At 31.0% G+C, this 27,394-nt stretch overlaps 1 protein-coding gene across 6 annotated transcripts; it reads right to left on the reverse strand.

The window, feature by feature from the left end:
• Window positions 1-5,955: 5,955 nt before the first annotated feature.
• On the reverse strand, window positions 5,956-25,859 carry LOC139527079 (coronin-1B-like). Of its 6 annotated transcripts, none has more exons than XM_071322343.1 (12): window positions 25,609-25,737; window positions 25,285-25,479; window positions 18,068-18,320; window positions 16,985-17,160; window positions 15,058-15,174; window positions 14,165-14,269; window positions 13,296-13,441; window positions 12,787-12,847; window positions 12,219-12,320; window positions 11,513-11,701; window positions 10,034-10,186; window positions 5,956-6,956 (listed from the first exon to the last, which is right to left on the reverse strand). In XM_071322343.1, the coding sequence occupies exons 2-11, from the start codon at window positions 25,477-25,479 to the stop codon at window positions 10,037-10,039; spliced, it is 1,494 nt and encodes a 497-aa protein (XP_071178444.1). In that variant the 5' UTR covers window positions 25,609-25,737; the 3' UTR covers window positions 5,956-6,956; window positions 10,034-10,036. The 6 variants fall into 6 exon arrangements, with proteins under 6 accessions (XP_071178444.1, XP_071178445.1, XP_071178441.1 ...); XM_071322344.1 differs by having other exon boundaries at window positions 10,013-10,186; XM_071322340.1 differs by lacking the exon at window positions 10,034-10,186 and having other exon boundaries at window positions 25,609-25,859.
• Window positions 25,860-27,394: the final 1,535 nt, after the last annotated feature.

A 27,394-nucleotide genomic window follows, 5' to 3' on the forward strand; every position in this document is an offset into this window, starting at 1 on the left:
CAGAGTAAAATACACAACAACAGATAATACTATGGAAGCAATGATAATTGTGAAAAACCCAAAAGCAATGAGTAGTCTATAAAAAAAACCTGAAGTATCCCCAAATTCAATTTTAGGTCTTATTTGACTGTAGTGTTCTATTGCTTTGGTTTGATACCTCACCCAATATGATAGTTTAAAAAATAATTTTAAAGTATTGTCCTGCATGACACTTGATGTTTACCTGAAATTGAAATTTGTCAGAAGGTTAAGGTGCTCTAAACAATTTATAGGTTGAAAACTTGATTTTTGAAGTTTTGTTTATAAAACGTCGTTTTATGAATTTTTTTGATAAAACAATCTCAATGATCAAGGTTTATGTATAATAACAAACATTACTAAAGCCAAAACAGTATCAGTTGTATTTAGGTAGAGTTTAGAAATATAAAAAAATGTCAAAATTGAAACCTTCTCAAATTTTCACAGATTTTTACATATGACCTTTGACCTCAATTTTAAAAAAAATGTGACCATATGAAGTCTTGACGACAGGCATATTATTATAGTACACGATTTCCTCTTTCCAATGATATATTATATAGGTGTGTGTTCGGTGGGGAGACTAAATTCAAAAAAATCTGCCTTCAGTCACCGCACTATTAGGCAAATGGCAAAATCAAAAGCTCAAACACATCAAACGAATGGATAACAACTGTCATATTTCTGACTTGTGGCACTATGGGTTATAGAACTTTTATATCTGGGCGTCACTGGTAAGTCTTGTGTGGACGAGGCGCGCTTCTGGTGTTTTGAATTTTAAACCAGGTGCCTTTTATTAACTATTATTCATGTGTTTCTTTGTCTAACATGTTCTCCTATTTATTTGTATTGTAGTCCTGTAATGTTATGTTGTCATTTTAATGTTATATTTAACATTGCCATTAAAGAGGAAGGTTTGGCATGCTACAAAACCAGGTTCAACCCACCATTTTTTCTTTAAAAAATGTCCTGTACCAAGTCAGGAATATGACCATTGTTATATTATAGTTCGTTTCTGTGTGTGTTACATTTTAACGTTGTGTTTCCGTTGAGTCGTTTATTTTCTCTTATATTTGAGTTTGGATTCACATTACTATAAGACGTGTCACGGTACTTTTCTATCCCAAATTCATGTATTTGGTTTTGATGTTATATTTGTTATTCTCATCGGATTTTGTCTAATGATTAGTCCCGTTTCTGAGTGTGTTATATTTTAAAGTTGTGTCGTTGTTCTCCTCATATTTAATGCGTTTTCCTCAGTTTTAGTTTACGTTGTGTTTCCGTGAGTCGTTTATTTTCTCTTATATTTGAGTTTGAATTCACATTACTATAAAACGTGTCACGGTACTTTTCTATCCCAAATTCATGTATTTGGTTTTGATGTTATATTTGTTATTCTCATCGGATTTTGTCTAATGATAAGTCCCGTTTCTGAGTGTGTTATATTTTAAAGTTGTGTCGTTGTTCTTCTCATATTTAATGCGTTTTCCTCAGTTTTAGTTTGTGACCCCGTTTTTGTTTTTTGTCCATCGATTTACGAGTTTTGAACAGCTGTATACTACTGTTGCCTTTATTTATAGAAGTATCATAGGTGTACTAGTAAGTTGTTTTGTACTGCTTGCAATGCCTTCCTATTCCAGAGAGTATTGATGTTTTTTTTGGTCCGTTTTTCTTCTTTAATTGAAGTAAACAGCAAAGGCATATCTTCTTGTATGCTGTCCTATTTTCCTCTTGAATACAGTTAAGATTTTTCTAGGGTTTTGCTTGGAAGTCTTAGGATATAATAAAAACTTATTAATTAGATCATCAACTTCATGTACTTAATAATGTGCCAACTATGCCCAAACTAAGTAAATGAAATTGGAGATGAACCCATTCAGACGGACATGTACACCTTATAATCATTTTTACACTAAATATTAATTATTGACCTATCACTGAGAAGCAGATCTAATGCTGATCAATCAAGTTGACGAATAAAACTCTGCAATGACTTTAAAGAAATATAGTTGTCTTAGAACCAAAACAACTAAATTATTGTTAACCAGTCATTGAGTCTAAGAGTCAAAGAGTATGGATATTTGCCACAATGAAAAGTCGGACCACAAGGCCGATACAATAAAACAAGACATGAATTTTCCACCTATACAAATATAAACTTATAGAAAAAAGATTCTGGGGTCACAGTAAACCTGACATTCATCGCATGCAGGAAAGACAATAAAGAATCATAAATCTTACTCTTACTTCCTGGAGCATTTCAAGAATGACAAATATTGGTCATCTGATGATCGGTTCATGTTTATTGGTAAGTATACGATTCTTAAAAGGGATAGTCACATATCAACATGTATTGATACATTCTGATTATTACTCGACAGTCATGGATTTATAAATATGCCATAAAATCCCAGTATAACTAGACTTGAGCAAATTTCCTTCGACTCCTAACTAACAATGCATTGCTCATACTTCTAAATGCTGTTTTGCTCAAGGAATAGCAGCTAATAAACTATGTGTATAAGTCTTTAATTCGACCAGGTCGATGATTAAACCAACAACTTTCAACACATTAGGTTAAGAGTGATACCAGGAGATGAGATTGATGATTGCAGACAGATAATGGTATATATTCACATATGTAATTGGTCAAAGTTTTCATCTTCTATATTGTTAGATGATGCAACACTGATGTTGTGAGTTCGAACCCTGCAGGTGGATGGCGGCTCTTGATCTTAGTTCAATATAATTGCCTTCTGGATGTTTTTTGTTCTTAACCCTTTGCCATTATACATTGCAAGCAACAAAATAACCTCTAGTGCTGAAAGAGGTGTTCAACACCAAAAAATTATCAATCAATCAAATGCTTTTGGATCTTTTGGCGTAGATTTAAAGACAGAATATTAATTTAGAGTACGATTTTATTGCTGTATGATTATATAATATACAAATGATCATAGCATAACTATTTATAAAGGACATAAATTTGTGACAAGTTCCATACTGAAAACAAGTAAATTATGGCTCTATGTAATCATATCATAATGTAAATTAGTGGCAAAAAATAATTTTTTACATTTCACTTTGTGGATTTATTTTCACAATTTTCTTCAATTTAAAAGGAGTATTTCTTTTCGTGAAAACAAGTACATGACGGAAATGTTCAATTACCCTTATGGTTACAAATTAGAGTCCCCCCTAATGAATTCAAAAATGTGCTAATTTTTCACATGTGGATTTTTTTTAAACAGACATCAAACAAGATAATAATTACCAATAAGAGCAGAGCTAACCAATTAAGGTCATGGTCATCATCAAGATAGAAAGGTTAGAATCATTATTCATCCTTTTCCAAGTTGGAAAGTAAATAGTTTAGAAAAATTAAATTAGTTCCTACTTTGTAAAATCATGAATAATGCTTAGAAAATATAGTTATAAGGAAAACTTGTACATGTGATTTTTGTAACAATGATATAATTTTTGATAAAAACAATTTTTTCTCCATTTGTCTATTTGTTCCAGGAAGAAAATAATTTACACAACTTTTCTTATGAGACAGTTTAAATCCTGTTTCAGGGATAAAAATTCAAAAAAATAAAGGTGCTTTGGTTATTAATTTCTATTTTATGTGTGCATAAAATATATATACTACAAGTGAGGTGAGAGAAAAAAATAAGTCCACAATTGTAGAAAATCAATGGGGAGTATTTTGTTAAACCTGTATAAAATCAGCAGTTCTATAAGAATTTCTTTAAATGTTGCAGCAAGAGCTTAGAATCTATTATGTACCTAACACAACTTCACTACTCACAAGAATTACTGCAAAACCAAACAGTCACTACGACATTGAATTTTAAAAATTAGACAAAGCACATTATTTCTGACACACTATTATACAAGCCTAAAGATCTAATGGATTAATAAAACCTGAAATAATATGTAAAAGAGAATCTGTTAATCTTGAGGTAAATGAACGAGTAACAAATTACAGTGTGAGAACATATAGACTTCCCCAGCATCAAATGTATTAATTCTTGAAGCAGATTATTTGATAAGACCAGAATACATTCATGCTCCACACAAAAGGTGATACTGGCAGAGTTTCAGTATGATTATAAAATAACTAGCTTTCTCTCACATACTTCATATATATGTTTAGGCTATAGGAGTCTCCAGTGTGGAGGTTGATAAGGTGGTATCACACGACATTATTATTATATATGCATCTGCAGTCTTTCACACAGTGAAATAAACCAATGGAATGATTTCATTAAACCATCACAGAATATATTCATTTTATATTTGACCCCTTTACCCTGGTGAAAACTTAAGACAAGGAGACATCACCTACAGGTTGATGTTTTATTCTAATGATGTTTAATTGATCATAACACAGTGCTTTGTGTGTAAAATAGGATGATAATACTGAAAAAAGTCACCTTGGAACTAAAATAAAATGTTTAATTCAATGCTGATTTCTAATGAGAAATTTAACATTCCTTTCTTCCATTTTTATCTATTTCAAACATGGTCTGAAGTTGGAAAGATTCCAATAGGAATATCTTAACGAAACCCTTAAACTCTGAGATAAGCAGTCGTTGGTGAGCATTTTTATCACTTTTCTGTAGGATACAAACTCAATATGAGTTAAAATAAACTATAGCTAGTTTATTTATATCAAATTGTTCTTTTTATGTTATTAAATATTTAGCAAGATAGATTTCTATTCAAGTACCTAAATCCTACTCAATTCTGACTGCAAAAAAATATTACTATTATTTCAATAACATAGATTGAACATTGATGAATCAAACTGAAAGAAATAGCTGAAACTATTTTACATTTAACAATTAAGCAAAAACCTATATAAAAACACTAAACAAAAGACTGGAACAGAGCAATCAAAACCTGAGAACATATAAATCAAAAATATATATTGTTCCTCCAAATTGTAAGCACGTCATATACAAAAATAATCATTTTCATGATCTATATCTAATCTGTACAAGGGAAACTATATTTACAAATAAATATTAACATACAAGCCTTGGAATGCTCAGAAATAGTCATGACTTATTAATAGTTTATAAATAGAGCCTATAAGATACTCAAAATTTCTAATTTCATCAAATTATATTTATTACTTATGTATGTATGTATATGGAATTTTGTTTTTGTATTCATCACAGAATGGCATACATTCAAGATATATATGTGTTGATCAGCATATCATTTACTTCTAATAATAGCTCAAAGGTTACATTTTGAAATAGATCTTGCAGAAATTTGTTTTCCAGAAATTTTAATGATTTTCATAGAATTACAAATATTGAAAACATTAAAATGAAAATGTGAACATAAGATAGTCCATGTTGTTCAAAAATATATAATGAGAAGAATTGGTTTCATTGCCAATGAGAACTCTCCACCAAAATACAAAAAACAAACCAAAAATGATATATAGATATAGATCCTTGTTATGAAATTTCCAAAACAACAATTGGAAAAGATAAAAAAAATAGTCAGAAAATTAAAAGAAATAGCTCAACTTTCTATGTTTATAGGGTATTGCAGAACTGTTTTTTAATACTAAAAATCAAATCAAAAGTTCATGAGCTAGAGTGGTTATGGGTAAATTTATAAAAAAAATAACGATTCTTTTGCAAAGTAATTTGAACATAAGAACATTTTTGAAAAAAAAAATATTTACTTTTATTCTACATCCTTTTTATTAAATCTACGTTTAGATAAAGTGAACCAATGCCATACTTTGGGGGGCAACCCTACATGAATAAGGAAAAAAAATCAATGACCGTTTCTCTGAAAATTTCCTACAAAATAAGCATATCAAACAACAACATGTTTACAGACACTTAAAGCCATTTTCAACAACAGTAACATCCAGGGGAAAAAACAAACAAATCTGACACATAGCAGTCAACATAACAAAGCACTTTTTATTTGCATAAATGCATAAATGAATGACAAATAACAATAACAAATCTAAGTCTACTTTAAAGTTTTGCAATACTTGATTGTCTGCTTGTGAAAATTCCAAAATATGTTTACTTAGAATCCGAGTTCTCTCTTCTGTTGATACAGAGTTATCTCTCTTTGTTTTTACTTTAATATTAAATAAATCTAAAATCCTAATGAGAAAATGAGAGAATTAATTTTGGCTACAAAATTTGTAGCTTTTCCACACCTCATATACAGTACACAGAATGAAATGGCACTTGTGTATCTAAAGCCTTCGGCCAGCTTTTACTGACTTTAATCCAACAAAACAATCAAGTATTGCAATCTTTTAAATGATAAAATTGCATGTATGATGTATTTGGCAGTTATGGGAAATTCATGATCAGCAGCTAAAATTTGATCTGAAATATTTCCTTGTTCATTAGTTAGTAAAAAAATCTATTGCTACACCAGTTTTTAAAATGTCGTTATTTTTCTTTTACTCAAATGAAAAAAAAAAGTTTTTTTTTATTAAAAAGCATTAAATCTTAAAGCCTTTTTTTTTTTATAATATTTAATTCTAATTGTTTGAACTGTTTCACTGTTAAAATGCTTGTGTAAGTCATGCATATCCAATATATATAAAGAAGTGCTAATATATATATTTTTTTGCCAGCATTTAAATAAATATACATTGCTTAAATACAAAATGTCTTAAAAAATAGAGAAATGTTAAAACACTTAATCTTAACCAGCAGCCATTTTGATTTTTAATGTCGTCTGCAGCATTAATTATTATCTGCCTGTTCCTGGTCGACAGCTTTATCATTGCCTAATGTTTCATCATTTTCTGTTACCCCACTATTGTTTGCTGCCTTTTCAAGGGAAATAACTCTTTCCATTAAATCCTGAATAGTTTGATTCTGTTCTCCAATCACTTGCTTTAATTGTTGGATTTCTTTATGGACTGCTGGTGATTTCTGAAAAAAGGCGGGAAATAAAAAAATCAACAAATGAATCAAAATATACATAAAGTAAAATTATGGACAATTATTGTCGTCTATTCAGGTTAAAAGTTAACAGTCTAAGGAAATTTGAATTGATCAAGGCTATCTACTCATGCTAAAATTTGTTTTGGTTTAACCCATTTATAAAGGTTTAATTTAATTTTAATACATGTAGTGCAATATACAAAGACACAAATATTTTTTTTTACCTGAATCCAGATACTGTGAATTCATTATTATTTGTTGGATAACAATTTTTGTGGACTTCATGGGTAAATACGAACCACAAATTTAAACGTTCAAAGAAATATGAATTTCCAATAGTCTTATAATAAATTTGAAATTAAGTATCCATGTAAACACAATTTTTCTTCAATCCATGAAAATAATTGAATCCAGAGTAATATCTTGTTCAATGAGGCAACCAAACCAGACAAATACAATTGGGTTTTAGTATGTATGTTGTTGATCATTGTTACAAGTAAATGATTACTTTAGCATATAATGCTTATAAGTGCAATTCATTTTTTAACCAAGATAACATTTGTCAGAAGTTAAAAAATAACCCTTAAATCATATGATTAATCTTAAACATTGACATTTTGCACTTCTTGCAAAAAACTAGCCAAGAAGAATTTCATTCATATAAATATGCATGTGATTTGTAAGCTGAAAAATATGCATGTGACCCATGACCTGCAATCTCTGAAACTAAAGGAGCAATCTATTAATTACTATGCTACTCCTCCACCATTAAACTATATTCTAATACTCGAGGTAAAACTAAACACCAAAATCTTTCATAAGTATAGGCCACAACAAACAAACTAAAACTGTCATCAGAATGTTCTAAAAATTTGTGCTTTGAAAAAAATCTCAATTGCTTCTTTTATAATATACGGTTATCGAAACACAGCACTTCTAATGAACAGTCAATATGTTTGGGGTGGGCAAATATCAGAATATAGCTGTAGGTTTTGACTAAAGTATATAAAACTAAAATCTAAAATCTAAAAGGGCTTTTTCAATATAATTTTAAAAATGAATATTCTTTTCAGCCTTCTGACCCAATTAACTTTTTAATTTTTAGGTCCCTAGTTCAATTCGGAGAGGTTAAACAAGACGCAGTTGCCCTGTAGGGTTGATTTTTACAGGCCAGCTGAGCAAGCAAATTTTACATGCCTGGAAAGCTGGGCCTGCGCTTGAGTGTGAAGACTGCTTTATGAGTCATATCTTTCACTGTCGACTTCCCATGTAAATATTGTACTTTATTACTTGTGTACATAAAACTACCATAGCAGGAAGAGCGAGTGTCAAGCTTTAATCATGTGCATGTTCTTAAACCGTGAAATTCTGTTAAAGGAGTAAGTAAATTTTGGAGTTGATTTCACAAACCAACTTACAACTATGATTCATCGTAAGTATTCTGAATTACTATAGGTATTTTTGTGAAACGGACTCCTGATTTACAGATAGGAAATTTGAAAAACTGTGGATTCATTAATATTGGTAGGTATCGATTTTCTTGGATTCATTAAAACTTTCTTTTTTGTGGATTTTTGATTTTGTAGTTTTGACAAAGTCTGTATACAAGCCCCAAGAACATTTGTATCTCCTTACTGTGGATTCATTATTATTGGTGGGATCCTAAGCTTTGTGGATTCATTATTATTGGTGGGATCCTAAGCTTTGTGGATTCATTATCATTGGTGGGATCCTAAGCTTTGTGGATTCATTATTATTGGTGGGATCCTAAGCTTTGTGGATTCATTATTATTGGTGGGATCCTAAGCTTTGTGGATTCATTATTATTGGTGGGATCCTAAGCTTTGTGGATTCATTATCATTGGTGGGATCCTAAGCTTTGTGGATTCATTATTATTGGTGGGATCCTAAGCTTTGTGGATTGTGATGGAAAAAGTTAACTAAGAACTTAAGTATTGGATAATATTGATATTTTTTAAACATGGAAATATAGATTTCACAACTGTAACAAGTTTGTTACCATATTTCTCCACAGTTAAATTTTAATAAAAGTGCAAGGCTAGCCAAGCTTTTTAAATAAGTGAAATTTAACTGTTGAGAGTGTGGAGAAATATTGTAATGCACAAGTTATAATGATGGAATATGTTAATCTAATGATTTTAATCCTTCCTTTTTCAAAGATTTTTGTGTTCTTTATATAAGGCATTTCATGATATCACAATAGGAAATTTCAGAAAATTTGACCAATCATTTGCTAAGAACAAATTTTTCATTAGTGAAGAGAAACATTTTTCTAACATCAATTAGGAAATTTATGTGAAAATAGCAAAAAAATAGAAAATTAAGTATCCACAAATAATGGTGCCCATGTTAATAGACGAATTCACAGTAACTGACTGGGTCAACAAGCTATCTGTGTAAACAAAGTTAGTTGCAGCATAGAAATAGCAAGAACTGTATACATATAGGCAAGGAAGCATTGCCATGCACATATAATACAAAGTATGTGAAAAATATACTGTTAGAACATTTTATAAATCTAAAAATGCCCATGATAAAAACAGTGAAAATGAACTAAATATTTGATTACCTGATTATTACAATTGGCCTAAAAACTATTTCTAATTATAAATATAACTAAATCAATGTCTACATATTCAAAATACTCTTATTAAGCCAAAAATAAATACAAATTGTTTTATGTTGATTAACTACTCATCTAAAATGCAGCTTTTAAAAAAAAAATCATTGCACAAATCATTTTTTAAATTTTTTAAAGATATTTTTCACCTCTAACCTTGTTTTGTTGTCTTAAACAAATTGCAATAATAAATGTAAACAATAACAGCTGAATTTGCAATATCCAGACATTTTCATCTTTAACCAAACACTTTTTTATCTAAATTACCAATTTAGTTTCTATAATTATTAAAAGTAAATATTTTGATACATATTTTCATTCATTTTCACTGTAATTCTCTAGAATACTATAATACGAAAAAAATTCATGCACTCAAACTAAACACTAATAATACACAACACACCAAGATTAGAAATATGTATACATTTTAGCACTTTTCTCCGTTTTCTTCTTCTTCCGTGGAATTCCCTTCATATTGAGCTAATTTTTCTTCTAATGTCTTTATGCGCTTTTCATGTGCTTTAACTATTAATTTGAGTTTCCGTATATCTTCAAGAATACCTTGTGGATCAAATCCCTGTTATACACAAATAGAATACAAGATATGCATTTAGAATTATTAAGTCATGCAAAAGTAGAAAGAGAGAAATAAGATATAAATCATAATTTAGCATTGCATAGCTTAATATTTCATTAGATTCTGATTTTTTTCTTCTCATTCTTAATGTTCACCAAAATGCTCCAACCATTGAAGAAACAAAGAGTTTAAATACCCCCTCCCCCTTTTCCACTAGTTACTAGTAATTGACAAAAAAAAAAAAACAAGCTCATCGTGCATTCCTCCTATTCAAACAATTGTAAAACAGAAAGTCACTTCCAAAACACAAAACATAATTTAACTTAACATTATAAAGTTTCTGATGAGAAAAAGGCAATGAAAAAAAAAGTATTTCTAACAAGTCTTTTTTTAACCCTTTTCTCCCTTTCTAATTATTTGCTGATTTTACGATTTTTGAACCCCTCCAGCAGTAAATTTTTTAAGAGCTTCACAGATATTAAAAGTTACATCAAAATGCAAGCTTAGAACAGGCTTTTAAGCTATTAGCATCGAAAGCATTGACCATTAATTCTTTTAGTTGATGGTTTTTAATAAGCTTGAAGGTCAATATGGGTCTTCATTACATGCTCAATTGAGATATTTAGTTTAGGTCCAAACATAACTTATTTTCTGAATCAATGACAAAAGGATTGGACAACTTTTTTACGATCTTTTCATATAAAGCATATATAACAACGATGCATCATGTTTCGTCACATATTTGTTTCCTTTTTTCTATTCACTTTGGTAACGACATAAAAACAAAACCAAGACCAACGAATAATCATGTTGATAGGTAAATTAATTGGTGGATTAATGGATCTATGCTTAAACCAAGTTTTCTTCTGGTATTCATGAAAGCACATTTAACATGCTAAAATAAAGATTATAAATACATGTATATGAATATGTTTCTATTTATAGTTAGTTTCCTTCTTTATAATTATATTCAATCTGACTAAAACATACAATTACTGTGTCCATGTTTTGGTTACCATGATCTGACAATGCTCGTCATTCTATCTGCTCTAATTATTATTTTGTCACAAGAAATTTAGTTTCTTAATTTTTTAAGGCCTGTATTATTACAACCTCATTATGAAATTTAGTGTAATTTCAAACAGCAAAGACAAGATAAATGTCATCATTCTCCTACATGGAAGTGACGAGAAATCTATGCATACATATAGACTTATTATGGAAATTGGTGTAAATCAACCAGCAAAGACAAGACGAATATTATCATTCTCTAAGTCTGAGTGACGATTGATAGACAAGTATTATTTGTATATGACCTATACTAACCGGTGGTAATGCTGCACCAGATTCTTCAGGAACTGCCACCTCTTGAACTGATGATCTGGCTGGAGTGGCCTGAGTGGCTGGAGTGGCTGCAGCAGTTGGTTTGTGTATAGGTTTATCTAATATATTGGATTTTTTAACTACTTTCATCTGTTCCTTTTGCGTAGGTACATATTCATCTTTCAGTGAGATCTGTTGGAAAATAAAGTTAGGGGTCAAAATAAGTCATCTTTTGATGGCAAATATTGTAAAAGTACAAAAAATCTTCAACAAAGCAGAAAAAACAGAATAATTAAAAATCACACTATGACATACTCGAACAACATCACTTTGTATGATTTGTTGTTGTCATGAGCTGATTAATTGAAGATATTTATAGAAAAATTATTATTATTCGTATTTGGTTCTGTATATTCATTAAAAATAAAAGTCTTGAATAGAACCAGTATTTATTTAACTTTTTTTCAGAAGATGTTTTAAGTAATAAATTTGATTAGTTTTACTATTTTATGGAAATTACTGTCATAAAAAACTGTATGATATTAAAAAAAATATTTATAACAATAATAGTTATGTCCAAAACACATGAAAAAAAAACCAACCAGCATATATGTTAAGTTAAAAATTACATAAAATATAACCACCACACAATTAATGCTCTTGGCTTTTTTTTTCTGTTCATACTTCCCCACTTTCAACCAGTACTCACCAGAATTGGATCTGATTTTTTGCCGGCTAACCATTCATCTGCAGTGACAGCTGGGGTATCTCCTGCTGTATCAGGGTAAAGGTCATCTTGGAATAATTCAGACTAATAAAAAGATAAAAGGAAATTACATTAGTTTTAAGGTCTTTGCTCATTATTTAAGGCTGAATGGTGTCCCATAGTTGTTAACTTCTACTTCATTTGGTTTCCAGTGGAGAGTGATCATACAACAAAGTGGTAATGATTTGGCCATCAAGACAAATGAAGGATGAAGCAAGAGGACGTAGAAAACGATGCAGTTTCATTCATTTCCATGAATTAAAGAGTAGTTTGATCACTCCTTGAATATTACACCAAGAGTACAGGATACTTTCTCATGGTGCATATTGAAATTATTGTAAGACTAAATTGGAGTATTTAGTAGGCATCATGTTAGAATTAACAAGTGTTTTCAAAACCGAAAAGAGTTCAGCCCAGTTGTTTCCAGATTTTTGTCTGGAAGATCATGATTTATTTTGGTTATATTTATTTGGCTTTGAAGGAGATAGAAATATCTGTATGTTATATGTACCTTTCTAGGAACAGTCATTGGTATAACTTCACAGAGACCACTATTGTGGAGTTTATAAAATCTGAAAGAAAGAAAAATAAAAATTTACTATCTTCATCTTGCCTATATACTTAATTGCCTTCTGAAGCTGACATATTCAAAATCAATCTACTGACGTAATTTAGAAGTAAACCAGAAATTAAATAATTTTAGAACAATATCATAACAAAAATTAGAAAATTTTGGGAAAAGAGCTGTGAATCTAAGTATATAAAGTAGGCAAACTACAATATAGGTGCTTAATGATCTAGACTATCCAGGGTGTCTTTAATCTATTGTAATTTATACTTAAATGTTTGTAACTTTATCAATTAAGATGAGTATTTTTTTATAAATTGATCACCGATATATAAAATGTAGCTTTCTGCTAGCTATTGATTACTACATTCCCCAAATTAAATTCCTTTAAAAAGAGATTTCCAGTAAAGATTTATTATTATTATGATTATTTTTTTTCCACATATTATTACCTAGCTATTTCACAACTATTGACACTAAGTCCTCGTTTTGGCATGTAGCCAAACCCTCTCTGTGCATCCTTGCACTGGTACAAGCTTAAGTAATGTACATAAGGAGCTTCATCTGTTACTTCATAATATCTGATAATACTGTCACCCTGTAAAATATCACATTGTCATTAATTCATTAATTAAAATCCTGAAAAAAGTCACACTGCAAAATGTCACATTGATTAACACCAAGAAAATAAGTAACACTGCAAAATATCACATTGATTAACACCAAGAAAATAAGTAACAGTGCAAAATATCACATATTTATAATTATGAAAATATGTCACCATTCAAAATATCAGATAATTTAAATTGCAATCTAGGGAAATATCGACTAAAAAGGGTATATTATACAGGGACAGATCATCCAAGTTAAAATCATTGCTTTTACCACATTTCTAATTGTATACATTGAAAATACACTGATGTAATCAAATCATATAAAACATGGTTTTTGGAGGGGTTTGTGTTGCCCTGTCTTTAGTTTGCTTTGTTGTGTTTTGTTAGTGTTGGTTGTTCCTTTCTTTGTTTTTGACATGGAGTTGTCCGTATGTTTTTATACTTCTTAGCCAATCAAGCATGTATTGCAATAATTGGTAGAAAATATCAACAATATATTACCTCCTGTATGCATGTGTTGTATTGGCAAGAGAGCATTGATACTTGCTTGCCTCAATTAAAATTATGTATTTAACTTTTATTTCAGGTGATTGTTCCAGCACAAATACTTTTTAACTATGTTAACTGTCTCACTTATTTACTATCCTTGTGCACATTTGTTTATGTTTTATATTCAGAATATTTGGATATTTTCATGAAAATCTTACCCTTCCAAGAAGATATATCATACTTGTGTCAGGGTCATAAAATGGGAACATCACTCCATTGCTTTGGTCAATCTCCTCACGCATCATCTCTTCTGATAGATCATTCTAAAAGGAAAATTATTAGGAAATGAGACTAACTCTAATTAAACTATAAATACACAGTAATAACACAATGATAGATGATAAAATATGCTTTCATATAATAGTAAACCTAATGCTATTTTTTATCCATTCAGCTTTTGACTGTCTGCACGTGATTTGAATTAAAAAGAGATCAAAAACTCAAATGGCTGGGTTGTGAAGATTGTTTGTTAATTGATGGAGATCTATAATGCTACAGTATACTGAATAGCTTAATGTTTTAAAAATGGATGAAAAATCCATCAATAGCAGCTCCACAACTTCAACATCCTTGCAATCTTTAAGTGAGGTTTTAAAGATCTTGATTGATGCAGTAGATATTGTCAGTTGAATACACCCAGAACATGTATGTACCCACCTACCTCCAAACATCAAGTAAGTTTTGGACGTCATCCAACCATGCAAATAATATCAATTCTTATCAAAGTATTAGAAAATAAATCTGTCCAAAGTCAGGATGTTAAGTAATTGTCGTTTGGATCATGAGTATTTATCGTTTTTTGATATTGATTAGACTATTGGTTTTTCTGTTTGAATGGTTTTACACTAGTAATTTTCAGGGCCCTTTATCATGTTTATAGCTTGCTGATCATTGTGAGCCAAGTATCTGTGTTGAGGACCGTGCTTTTGATCTATAATGGTTTGCTTTTACATGTTTTACAAATTGTGACTTGGATGGAGAGTTGTCTGATTGGAACTCGTACCACATCTTCATATATCTTTAAGTTGTGTATTTGTAAATAAATTCTTACCTCATTCCACAAGGCATACTGTCTGGTACTCATTCTGGAGAAGCCTGCAGAGAATATTTTACCATCCTTTAAATACACAGCCTGTGCTGGCTTAGCTCCTTCATGGGCCTTCACTTCCTATACACATCAAATATAAAAAAAAATATATAAATACATATACAAATGTGTCTCCCTTTATGGGCCTTCAGAGCTCCAGATAAGAATTCACAAATTGTGGTTTTTACCCACCATTTTGTTATATAATTGGGTGATAAAGTTTTTTAATTGCATTATCAATTCCTATTCACCCCTCAGGTTGATACCAAATTGGGTTTTTCACCATCAAGCTCCTTAATGTATTGTTTTTTTTCATAAACACAATATTAATAATTAGGCAATTTCAACCCCAGATTTTTTTCCATCTTGAATATGTTTCTTTCTTTGTTTAGCTGTTTTGTTTGGTTTAGGGTGAGGGTTAGGGTTATTTGCTAGCTGTTTTATTTGGTTTATTCACTGAGGAGCAATTGTAGGATTAATTTGTGTCCCGTTTCAAACCTTCGGCCATTTTTGTATTTTCTCACAAAAACGGATATGTGTATTCACAGGCACTCGTCTTATACCTTTACGTAATAAATTGTGAGACCAGTGCCTGTGTGTGTATTCATTAATTAACCGTAAAATGAAAAAAAAAAATAGTATAAAAACTCTAATTATACTTTATGTTTTTGTTTTATTCAATTTACATAAATCTTGGTTTAGTTGTCTTTTATTAGAAATTTTGGTTTCTGATGCTATATCATGTCATAATTGATTTGGCCATTTCACTTGTTCCAACTGATTTCGTTTTTGACGAAACCCCGTGTTTATCAGCAATGTTCTCGTTAAGGAACGCACACACGCCCGTGCGTTCGATGGACGCTTCCTAAAAACACTGACTGAGTCTTGTTATCATCATAACTTTCCCTCAGCTTTTCAAAAGAAGCAGAAAACATGGTTCTATTCAATATTTTAACCGGACATTCACTTTCGTTTTAATTCAATGTATGTTATGATAAATCCCGAGCAATGCGAAAAAATATGAACTACATGACACACGCTAATTGGATAAACGCCGAGAAGATCGAATTGTTTTCAAAAACACGTGTACCTATTGAGCAAGGGAAAACTCCAACAGGGACCCATTTTAGCTGCTTGATGCAGGGATCTATTTTTAGAACGAAAGGAAATTTCCAATTATAAATATTATAAAAATAGATTTACGCGACGACTGTAAACAGATAAGGGTAAATAACGCAAACGGTAGCCAATAAAAGGGTTGAGAACTCATGATTTTGGTATATAATTGGGTTTTCCTTTGAATTAATTGGGTTATTGAACCCTGCAATGGGCAATTGCATTGGGTTTTTTATTATTTGTATTGCGTGATCACGCAAATACGCAGCTTATCTGGAGCTCTGGGCCTTCACTTCATATCTATGTCAAATATAAAAAAAAAAAAGATAAATAAATACTGTAATTTTGAAAAATTATTGTTTGCATTTATAATTGCATTTTTAAGAATGAAGAAAAAAGTTGTTTAATTATTGAGATTTCGAAAAAAAAATGTCTGTATACATACATGTATCTATGTTAAAGTTATCAGATTATTGTGATAACCACACATCTACCTTAATAAAAACCTCACAATATTTTTTATCCCTTCATACATACACCTAGCAACAGAAGATTGATTGTCCGTGTTACATATTAATCTTGAGCGTCAATTTTTGGCTATTTCAAGGCTGTCAGTTTATATGGGAGATGGAAGCCGGAGTGCTTGGCTAAAACCATCAACCTTGGATAGCTATAGGAAACTGTCAATCCTAGTCAATTAAGATTGGAATCGAGTGCACCTGCACCAGCAGGGTTCAAACTTACAACCTCAGTGTTGACTGGCCTAGATACTTACACCTAACATGTCTCCCGATCTTGGGTCGTACACTCTCATCATTTTATCTTTACACGTAGCTACAAATTTTGACCCATCATAATTCCATGATGCTGATAAGATGTGGTCAGGAGAATCTATCTGTACAACAGCTTCACCAGTTCCCACATTCCAAATCATTATAATATTGTCTTGACCTGTAAAAGGAAAACAACTTTATTTGGCTTCTTTAAATATTTATACAAGCAACATTGATTGTTTTTTAATGATTTTTTTTGTTGTTGAGAAAGACATAAAATTTATTAATCATGGTAAATCTTTGATGAGTTTATTTAATGTGTATCAAAAATTGTGTAAATAATGTAACCTGTTTGGCAAGCTAAGAGTTTACAAGTTTAAAGTTGAGGCTGAAATTATACACAATAAATATGTACGTACTATAGCGTCAATGTATTTTAAAAAATTATTTTGAGTTATTTGGTTACGGTCTCATTTGTTTTATTTCGGTCGTGTAGAACATGTAGAATGATGAGGAGATGAGATTATAAGCCCAATATCATTGTTGCTGCTCAGATAAACAGATAACTTTTGTCTTACAAACTAAGAAGTTACTAGACTACATCTCACATCAAGTGTTATCTCTCTTTCATGAGATTGTAGCAGAGAAATATTGTCTTGTTTACAGAACCAAACAGTTGAGTAGATACTACGTGTACTTTGGACAATGTTGGATTCATTTATTTTTTCATGGGTAGGAATTTTCATGGATTGAGGAACACCTAGTATTTTCATGGTTATTTCATGGTTTTGCCTAGCTAATGAGTCTGCTAAGAAGCATTTAAAGAAAATATGTACAATGCTGAACATTAAAATTTGTGGTTTATCTTCATCCACCATGTCCACAAATCCATGAATATTGGTCAATGTTGGTATACTGGAAATAATACATTTTTTTGTAATATCTTAATCCGCAGTAATTGGAAACAAATATGTATGACAAACAAACCTCTATTGAGGAGAACATCAATCATTTTATACTAATGAGACAAACAAACCTCCACTAAGGAGAACATTGCTTATCTAATACTAATATGACAAACCAACCTCCACTGAGGAGAATACTCTGTGCTGTAGGATGCCATTTTACAACACCAACTCTCTTTTGATGTCCCAGTAAATCTACAATTGGTTCTGTTAAAGGTTTGTTGACGCCACCTTCTGGGATCTGCCAGACTTTAACATAACAATCTTCGGAACAACTAGCAATGACATCATCATTATGTGGACACCATTCTATATCTAATACTGCTGCCTTATGACCTGATACCAGAGGAGAATCTCTTTCAACACGACCAGTCTGAAATTATAAAAAAAATATTCCTCAGTGTTAACATAGAAACTGTTTACAGAATGACAGCTTGACTAAAAGAATAGAAGATAGAGTTTGAAGGAAGGGGGCTTATTAGAATAAGAAGGCATTTCAAATTTTATAAGATTGGTGCCTGAATTTAATGCATGGATCATCATCATGCATATACCCTCTGGGGAAAACACCATTTCTGAAATGAATGTTGAACATGTTTTTAATGCTTTGCTTCCTTACTTCCAAGTTTTCAACAAACAAATAAATAATTTAGCTGACTTAAGTGGCTCTTCAGATCAGAATTTAATCACTTCCTTAAAATTAACCTATATAAATTTTTAATTATGGAATTTGCTTGATTTCTTGTTATTGAATTTTTTAATAAATTCCATGTTTATTTTGTACTGAAATGTTCTGTGCTGCGCACAACACTTTCGATTACAAAGGAAATAGTATATTTTCAATAGAATGTACTGTGCCGCGCACAACACTATCTAACCAAAATACATTGTATGGAAAGTGTTATTAACCGCTCAAAAGATTATAATACCAAATAAACATGAAATTTATCATAAATTTTAAACACAAGAAATCAAGCAAATTCCATAATTAAAAATCCTTCCAAGTTCAAATAATAGCCTGTTCTTATGTAAATTGACTAAATTTTGTCATTTTACTATTAAAAATCAATTTGACATGTTTATGCCATAAAACAATAGATCATAAAAAGAGATTGAACGAAAATATTATGTCAACCTACGACTAATAATCTTATTAACAATGTAATGATATGATTTCTTCCTCGTGTAATCAGTTCCTGTTATATATCCTTCCTGTTTGTCTGTTCTTCTTAAACGTCAAGTACAATACATTTAAGGCCACTTCAATGTCAATGTTTTAATCAGATTTTTGAAAAGGAAAAACAAGCAGGCCATTGACTTTCAAAATCCTTCCATCCTGTCAAAAGGTGATTTTGAAAAAATACCAGAAAAACATTAATTCAAAGCTGTTGTTTACTGATGACATTTAATTTGCCTTTTAACTTTTTTGGTCAAAAAGTTATGATAAAGACCATTTCATGTTAAATTTTAGAGAGCAAATTTAAAGCCTGCATGCATGCATTTACATGAATATTAGGTGTCTTTGAGCATTTTGAGGCTCAATATCTAGTTTTAAAAGTGTTTTACTGTAATAAACTAATGAACTAGGCATACATGTATATTTAAATCTATACACAATTATAAAACTGAAAAGAGATGGTCTTCATTGTTTGTGTTATGAAAACTTCTTTTTATTAAATTATCATGATTATTTTACATATTCTGTCAATATAAAAATTGAAATGACATTATCAATCATCATAAACAAATATGTTTGGCCTTAAATTTGTCAACCATTTGTAATTGTTACAAAGGTTAACAATACTGGCCTTGCATCATATGCATCATTTTTTATATTAATGGACTTAGTTTTGGGGTAATACATCCTTAAAATGAATGTAAAAAGCAGGATGTGGTAAATTCTAATAAAAAATACAAATAAATATTTCAAATTATTAAATCAAGAGGTTTAACATTTTCAAGGACAAGGGAAACACTAAACAACTAAGTATTTTCTACTAACACAAATAGATGTTAATTTGACAGGATACGTACACATGTACTTTATCATATATAAGGAAACGGATGATTTACAAATACATACACGAAAAAAAGTGTTTTTAATTGAATTCCCTAGTCATAGATCTATAAGTATTACTCAGTTTATGAGGCAAACAAAAAAAATATTGTCCCTAAGAACAAATTTTATACATTTTATGGACGTTTTAAACTGTGTTATCCTAAGTATCCTACCAATTTTGGTTATGTACTATTTTTTTCAGCCTAAACCTAAGTAAAAGAAAAATATTTTACCTACATGTACAAATGTACCTACATGACCTATTGACCAACTTTACCATATTTATTAGTGCTAGAAGTTAGGAAACAAGTGTATAAATTTGGTTGGCCTCACAGTACAGTATTTGATTGTTACAGTAGGCTTTATTGACAAATTTATTGACATCTTGTCTAGACTACTCTTAAATATTAGGAATTAAAAAAAAAAAAATAATATGATTTGAAAAAAGGTCAAGAAAAGTGCTTGTAAACATACTTGTGTTTTTGTGATGCATGAAAACAATTAATAGTACATTTGGACTAGTAATAAACCCAGAAACATTTAAAAAATAATTTCCAAATTCTTTGAACACTTAAAATAATTTTTCCTCACACATTGTTTCACAAAAAAACTATCTTATTTTTTAATTTCATTTTTTTAAGTTATCATTTTGTACATGCAATCAGTGTGACACTGGTACTTATATATAAGTCAGATATATTTACTTGTATGTATATGAAAAACTAAACCAGTTTAATATTAATTCTTATTTAAAGATTTGGGTTGTCTCCCCTTGATATTATCTAAATTTTTACCACATATTAAGTATAAAACATAAAATATGTCTGTAAACTTTATTCTTGTTTGCTAACGATTTTTTTATGAAGGTTTTAAGTTTTACTCAAGAACTAAACAAAGGAATCTTCTGCAGAATTGTTAAGTGCATGTAACTGATCTTCAAAAATAGCTCCCTGGAAGATTGTAAATGAGCAGTGTTTTAAAGATAACATACAGTACTGTACAAATAAATATTTATGTCCATGGAATTATGTATTTATGATCGGTAATCAGCTCCAGTCATGCTTCAGTGATTCCCTGTGTAATCAACCAAATTTTCCCCAGAAAAAGGGGGAGGCCCCCTGTCCCCCTGAATCTGCCTCTGGTAAAACAACAATTAATGACAGGCAATTTACAAGGTTGTTAAGTGAATTCAAAGAAAGAAGAAAAGTTTCTTTTTTACTCAAATTAATGCATAAGGGAGATAACTGTAGGTTCAAAATGATTCATCTGTACAAATAATTAAAGAATAACTAACTAAAGAGTTCAAAGAGAGACAAATATTCAATGGGTGACCAAACAAAACATTAATTCATAAATGACCGTAGAGCATGACTTAATTATCAGTGGTGTTGTTCGGTCTTGAGTTGAATATTTTTCCATATCTGAATCATTTGATTAATTATTCTTTTTATTTCATTGGCAAATGCCTTTTTTCAGTATTAAAGTAAAACATGTTAACCACAATTTTTTTACATGTTAATTAGAAATTATCAGTTTATATTTCACTGGGAAATCAATGTAATTCATTGCAACCAATTTAAATTAAAAAAAACACTTGTATAAGATAGAATGATCCCAAACTGACGGCATAGTACATTTATCTTATTACAATTAAAAATTGGAAGTAATCCATCATGTTACCAAATTTTTCTGTTGGACAGGCAAAAGTACATTTGGCATTCTTCAATGAGGGACGGTATCTGGTCGTTCCGGCCCCAAACCGATCCGGCCCCAAGTCAATCCGGCCCCAAGTCGATCCGGCCCACGTCGATCCGTCCCCAAGTCGATCCGGCCCCATAATAAAATATGAATTAACTAGATTTTGGAGGAATTTGTCACAAACTTTAACAGTATAAATGGAATTTGAAAAAAGTGTCCGATCGATGATGGATGACAACAGGTCAGAGAAGTATTGGAGTACCAGTTAACGAACTATTTTACATCCATACGAAAATTAGTGTTATTGTGTCTGTTTGTATCGCAGTTTCTACATTTTTAAATTATGAAGTTATTTTCCATGATAACTTTTACTTTGAATTTCATGACGATTTTTAATTTATTCAGTTCACACACAGAATAGCTAAATAATTATTTACAGTCCAATGGACCTATAAAATTTAACGCATCATTATGACTTATTTAATCAAATCATTAGTCTATAATTGGTTTGTTTATTCAACAGTTGTCTGCTGATTATGAACTAAGGTAATGCCACTCGTAATCACTTAATTCAATCCAATGCTGATTAATTAAAATTACGTAATCTGTTTTTCAACTAGGTCTTTATAGTTTGATCGTGTGGTTGGTGTATATTATAATAATTATTTGTATTTTTTTTCAGGTTACATCATAGGCTTCTATAACATATAAAAATATTCTATTCTATAACACTTTTTTTTTGTAACAATGATCGGATATAGTCAATATATTTTTCTTATTTTGACAATATTTTCAAATCAAACAACATTTCTCAATTTTAGAAATTTTAAGAACTTAAAAAGAAAAACAAAGTTTATATGTATCAGCTTGGGTATCGGCTTGTACTGTTCATGTATGTAACTATTTGTTATTATATGTTACACAAGATGAAAGACTTGTTAGGATCACAGTCAATTGAAAGAAAATGCTAATTACTGCTGATTAATGTTGATGTCTGAATTCTTTTATATACGTTTTAATATAATTATACCCAATAACCTTGAAAACTTGCAATAAAGACATAATCAACCTAGTTGTTTTATACTCATCTAAAGAAAATATTTTTTAAAGGCCTTTTTTACTTTTTTTACGTACACCTTTAACATTATAATAAAAATAATAAACATTTCTGAATTACAATTAATATATATTTATTTTTATTCCTTAGAAATATTTTTTTTATTGGGGCCGGATCGACATGGGGCCGGATCGACGTGGGACGGATCGACGTGGGGCCGGATCGACCCGAAAGCATGAGGGACAAGCCATTAGAATATATATACGTAATAAAAAAAAACACTGAAAGTTCCTAATTATGGACAGACACATAAAGAATTAACTGTTAGTTTTAAATCTCAAACCTCCCCCGTTTATTCTCCATGTGGGCTAATAATAGGTTCATAGAGTTAATGGGGTCATAGATATAGGTACATTTTCTGTTTCAGTAAGGGTTAATTTCAGAATCTGTATGTAGGGTCTTGATGGGAACATACATGTACAAATGACACATCATACATGTACATGTACATGTATGTACAAATGTACATGAAGATGAGTGTACAAATAATAATGCTATAAAAGTATTACAATATATCCATAAAATAAAAGTTTAAATCCTTTAGTTGCATGCTTTTGAACAAATTGACACGATCAAATCATTAAGGGAAGTTGCCAAAGTACAGATTCTATATTCATGTATATTTACAGATTTCACCTCTTAGGTCCGAGACCACAATTATTTTGTAGTGCATTTCTTGTAGAACATAAAAAAAAATTAAAATCTCACCTGCGCTTTCTCAATGAAATTTTACAGTGTGTTGAACTACTTTTGGGACAAATTATTTCAAAATTATAGAAAACTTCATCGGCTCTAACTCAAAATATGGACAATTTTATGTTTAGGGCGTCTTGAAATCTTTTGACAGCTTCTGAAGTGCTAATTTTTAACCTTTTTCAGCTGGACCAAATCACTACTTTCCTTTAAAATTCTGGACCCAATTTTTTTTAGTGTAATTTCCCCCCTAACTTGCAATTTGAGGCATTAAACATGGAGAAATAAATTTGGAAGGGGTATAAAAATAAATGGCAAGTAACCCACTGTCAACACTAGGGACTATATTCGTGAACAACGAAAATCAAGGGACCACTGTAACCGGAGAGCATGAATTTCATTACAAAATTGCTCGTCTCCACCGGGACTTGAACCCGGGACCTCTGTACATGTGTTACAAGGCAGCGCGCTAACCGACTGAGCTAAAGAAGTACTTCCCTAGCTCAACCGCTTACTGCTGACTAAGTATCTACTAAGTTTTCTAAGGGAAGCAATCCTGTCACACTTCCCCCACCTCAAGAGTCATTATACTTTTTAATGATGATATCTTCATCTTTTTTATATTTATATTTTAACCTGGCTAGGTAATTCTTCTAACCTTGGGTTATTATTGTTGGGCGCCAATGTAACCGGAGAGCACGCATTTCATTACAAAATTGCTTGTCTCCACCGGGACTCGAACCCGGTACCTCTGTGATACAAGGCAGCGCGCTAACCGACTGAGCTAAAGAAGTACTTCCCTAGCTCAACTGCTTACGGCTGACTAAGTATCTACTAAGTTTTCTAAGGGAAGCAATCCCGTCACACAACAATTGTGGTCTCGGACTATATGGTATGGTTGCCAATGAGACAACTGTCCACAAGAGACCAAAATGACACAGAAATTAACAGCTATAGGTCACCATACGGCCTTCAACAATGAGCAAAGTCCATACCATGTATACAGTCACTGTAAAAAAAGGGAGTCAGGCAAATAATTTGTCTATACATTGTACACATAACGATTAAGCAAATGGCAAGATTTATTATTATTTCTGCAAACAAATTTGACCACTCTTCTTGTTTGACCCCCTTGATCTGCAAAACCCGTCTTTACTCAGGCTTTGGGTGACATTCTTCATATGGTGACTTTTTCATGCAAAAAATGTTGTATTGATCCCAATACTTAATTTGAAGATTTCTGACCTTTGACATGACTTTTGTGTATATCAAATCGTACACTAGACAACACCTACTTGGAACTCACTCAAGTATAACTTGATAACAGGAAATTTATAAAAATTCATAACTTTGCAACTACAAAGTACATGTACATTGTATCTAGAATCATAAACTTCTGCAGGTTTTCATCCACCTTTAAAATAGGAACTGATAGCCATGATATAAGGCCGTTTTAATTTGTATACATCATTGTACATCATGTTTAATTGGGACTTTTGTTCTAATGAATAATTAAAATTTCCATTGTATCGCATAAGAGTGTTAAGGATCTTGACATATACATGTAAGGGTCTGTCTTGTGGAAGTAAACACACTTTAAAATAATGATATATAAAGTTTACAAATGTTTCGGTTACAGGTGTTTTTAATATCTACACTTTAAGATCTTTTTATAAACAACAAGGGAAAATGATCTTTGTAACATTTACACACCTTTGCAATTAATCATCAAAAGTATGCACTTCATCATCAAAAAACAATGTGACTCACCTTTGATAACGGCAAAACTAAGAATGCTCCACCACCAGCAGCCTCTGTTATAATAGCTATGTATTTAGGGTTCACACTGCACAATGTACTATCCCATGATATTTTGGAAACTCTAATGTTGTCATAACACTGATCTCGCTTTAAGGGTTTACCAAATACATGCCGATACTTTGACGTTCTGATACGAAAAGACATCTGAAAGAAAATTATAAACATGTGACATGCCGGTAAAGCATCGCTATTTCACTTACTTTCAAGATTTTCTGCACAAAAAATCTTTGTTTGACACAGACGATAATTTTGCCCTTGTTTAGTTGAACATACCCTTGATAGATCTTTTTAAAAGGGGAAGGGTTGCCGGCACTCTTGTTACACTGATAAACTATAACGCCCTCCTTTGCTTCCTGTAACATACCCGGAAGCGTACGTGCGCATGTCATTTACTCAAAATGAAATCTTAACATCTTTTTTCTCCTTAAATGGAAAAGATCTTATCTTCGGGTGACAGATCTTTCGCTTTGCAATTCCATTTGTCATTACAAAATTTCTTTTACTGCATCGTTTCACTAAAGGACACACTTTAATCAATGATTTATCGTCTAATAAGTTTCAACGATTAAGGGGAGGTAACTACAAATATTTGTCTTGGATATTTCGCGGGAATCTTGAAAAAACTATATTATAATAGATGTTAATGTGATTTGATGATACCATTTTCTTATTTTTTAGGCGTTTTATCCCCAAAGAGATCAAACAAAATGTGCGTTATTTCATCCTTATTTCACTTTTGTCAATGTTTATTAACCCAAAATCTGGGAAATATATGTCCAAAAAAACAAACTGAAACATTCAAATTTACTAAAGGTTGGTATACATCTCTGTTAGGCCCTTGTTATAATCCCACCTCACTATAATGAATAACAAACACAATGCCAATACCATGTATGACAAACTGGACATCATCATGGAATCACATGCAGGGGCCGGGATCCAGCCATTTTAAAAAGCGTGAAGTTCCCAACCCAGGACAAAATTATTTTGGTGTTTAATCATTTTAAAGCTATTTAAACAGTTTTACTCATTAAATTGCTCTTATCCGTATATCACTTTCCAAATTCATTAGCAGTTTAATGATAATATGATAGATTATATGTGCTGACGCCCTACGGCCAGTAGTTTCAATTTTCTTTCTATGAATTAGATGATACTAGCCTACAATTATGGCCAACCGTCAAATGACAGTGATTATGTTAATAATGGGACCACTTTGTTATATTTATAACATGTGTCAATACAAGGTAAATTTAGAACTATGTAATAATAACATTAATAAAACCTTATTTCCGTAATCAAATACAGCTTTTTGGATTTATACTAAACAAATCCTTGCACAGTCTAATTAAAATATAACATAGGCAATATTTAACATGATATATCATCAGAGACATATATACGGAACATGTATACACAAATCATACAAACTTTAATGAAAATATGACGCGAATCCAACCAAAACCTATATATATATAAAAAAATACAAGCATTCGGCAAATATCTCTATGTGTACGGTTATTACTATAGTAGTACTACAAATTCAAGTTTTATCCAAAACTGAACGATTTGTATTCTCAAAGTTGGCTCTCCTCTCTTGGTTATATATATAGCTCATAACGTATCTAGATATCTGTACATCATAAGCTTCCAATTGTATATGTCTGTGCTTTCCCGATGTAAGAGGGTTTGGATGGGGTTAAATGATTAAAGAATAATGCCCTTCAAAAATGAAGATTAGAGAATAACGGGCAAAAAAATGAAGATTAGAGAAAAAATGGTTTACTTTTAAAGATTAGAGAAAAAAGGGATGAAAATTAAATGTTTACAGAATAACAGACCCCCCCCCCCCCCCCCCCATCCAGACCCTCATGTAAATCTGAATAAATCTTTCAGATTTACAGATCGTTTAAAAGTTGCATGGTAAATTCACACAATGATTGTACATGTAAAATTGCTTTAAAAAGAAAAATGGTTTGGTTTTCACATCCAATAGAAAGATTTTGCAAGTTTGATTTCAGTTGTCTGTCCGATAACAGCAGATTACAAACAATATAAC

This window comes from Mytilus edulis, chromosome 6 (genome assembly GCF_963676685.1).
Source record: "Mytilus edulis chromosome 6, xbMytEdul2.2, whole genome shotgun sequence".
In the NCBI taxonomy this organism is placed as follows: Eukaryota; Metazoa; Mollusca; class Bivalvia; order Mytilida; family Mytilidae; genus Mytilus; species Mytilus edulis.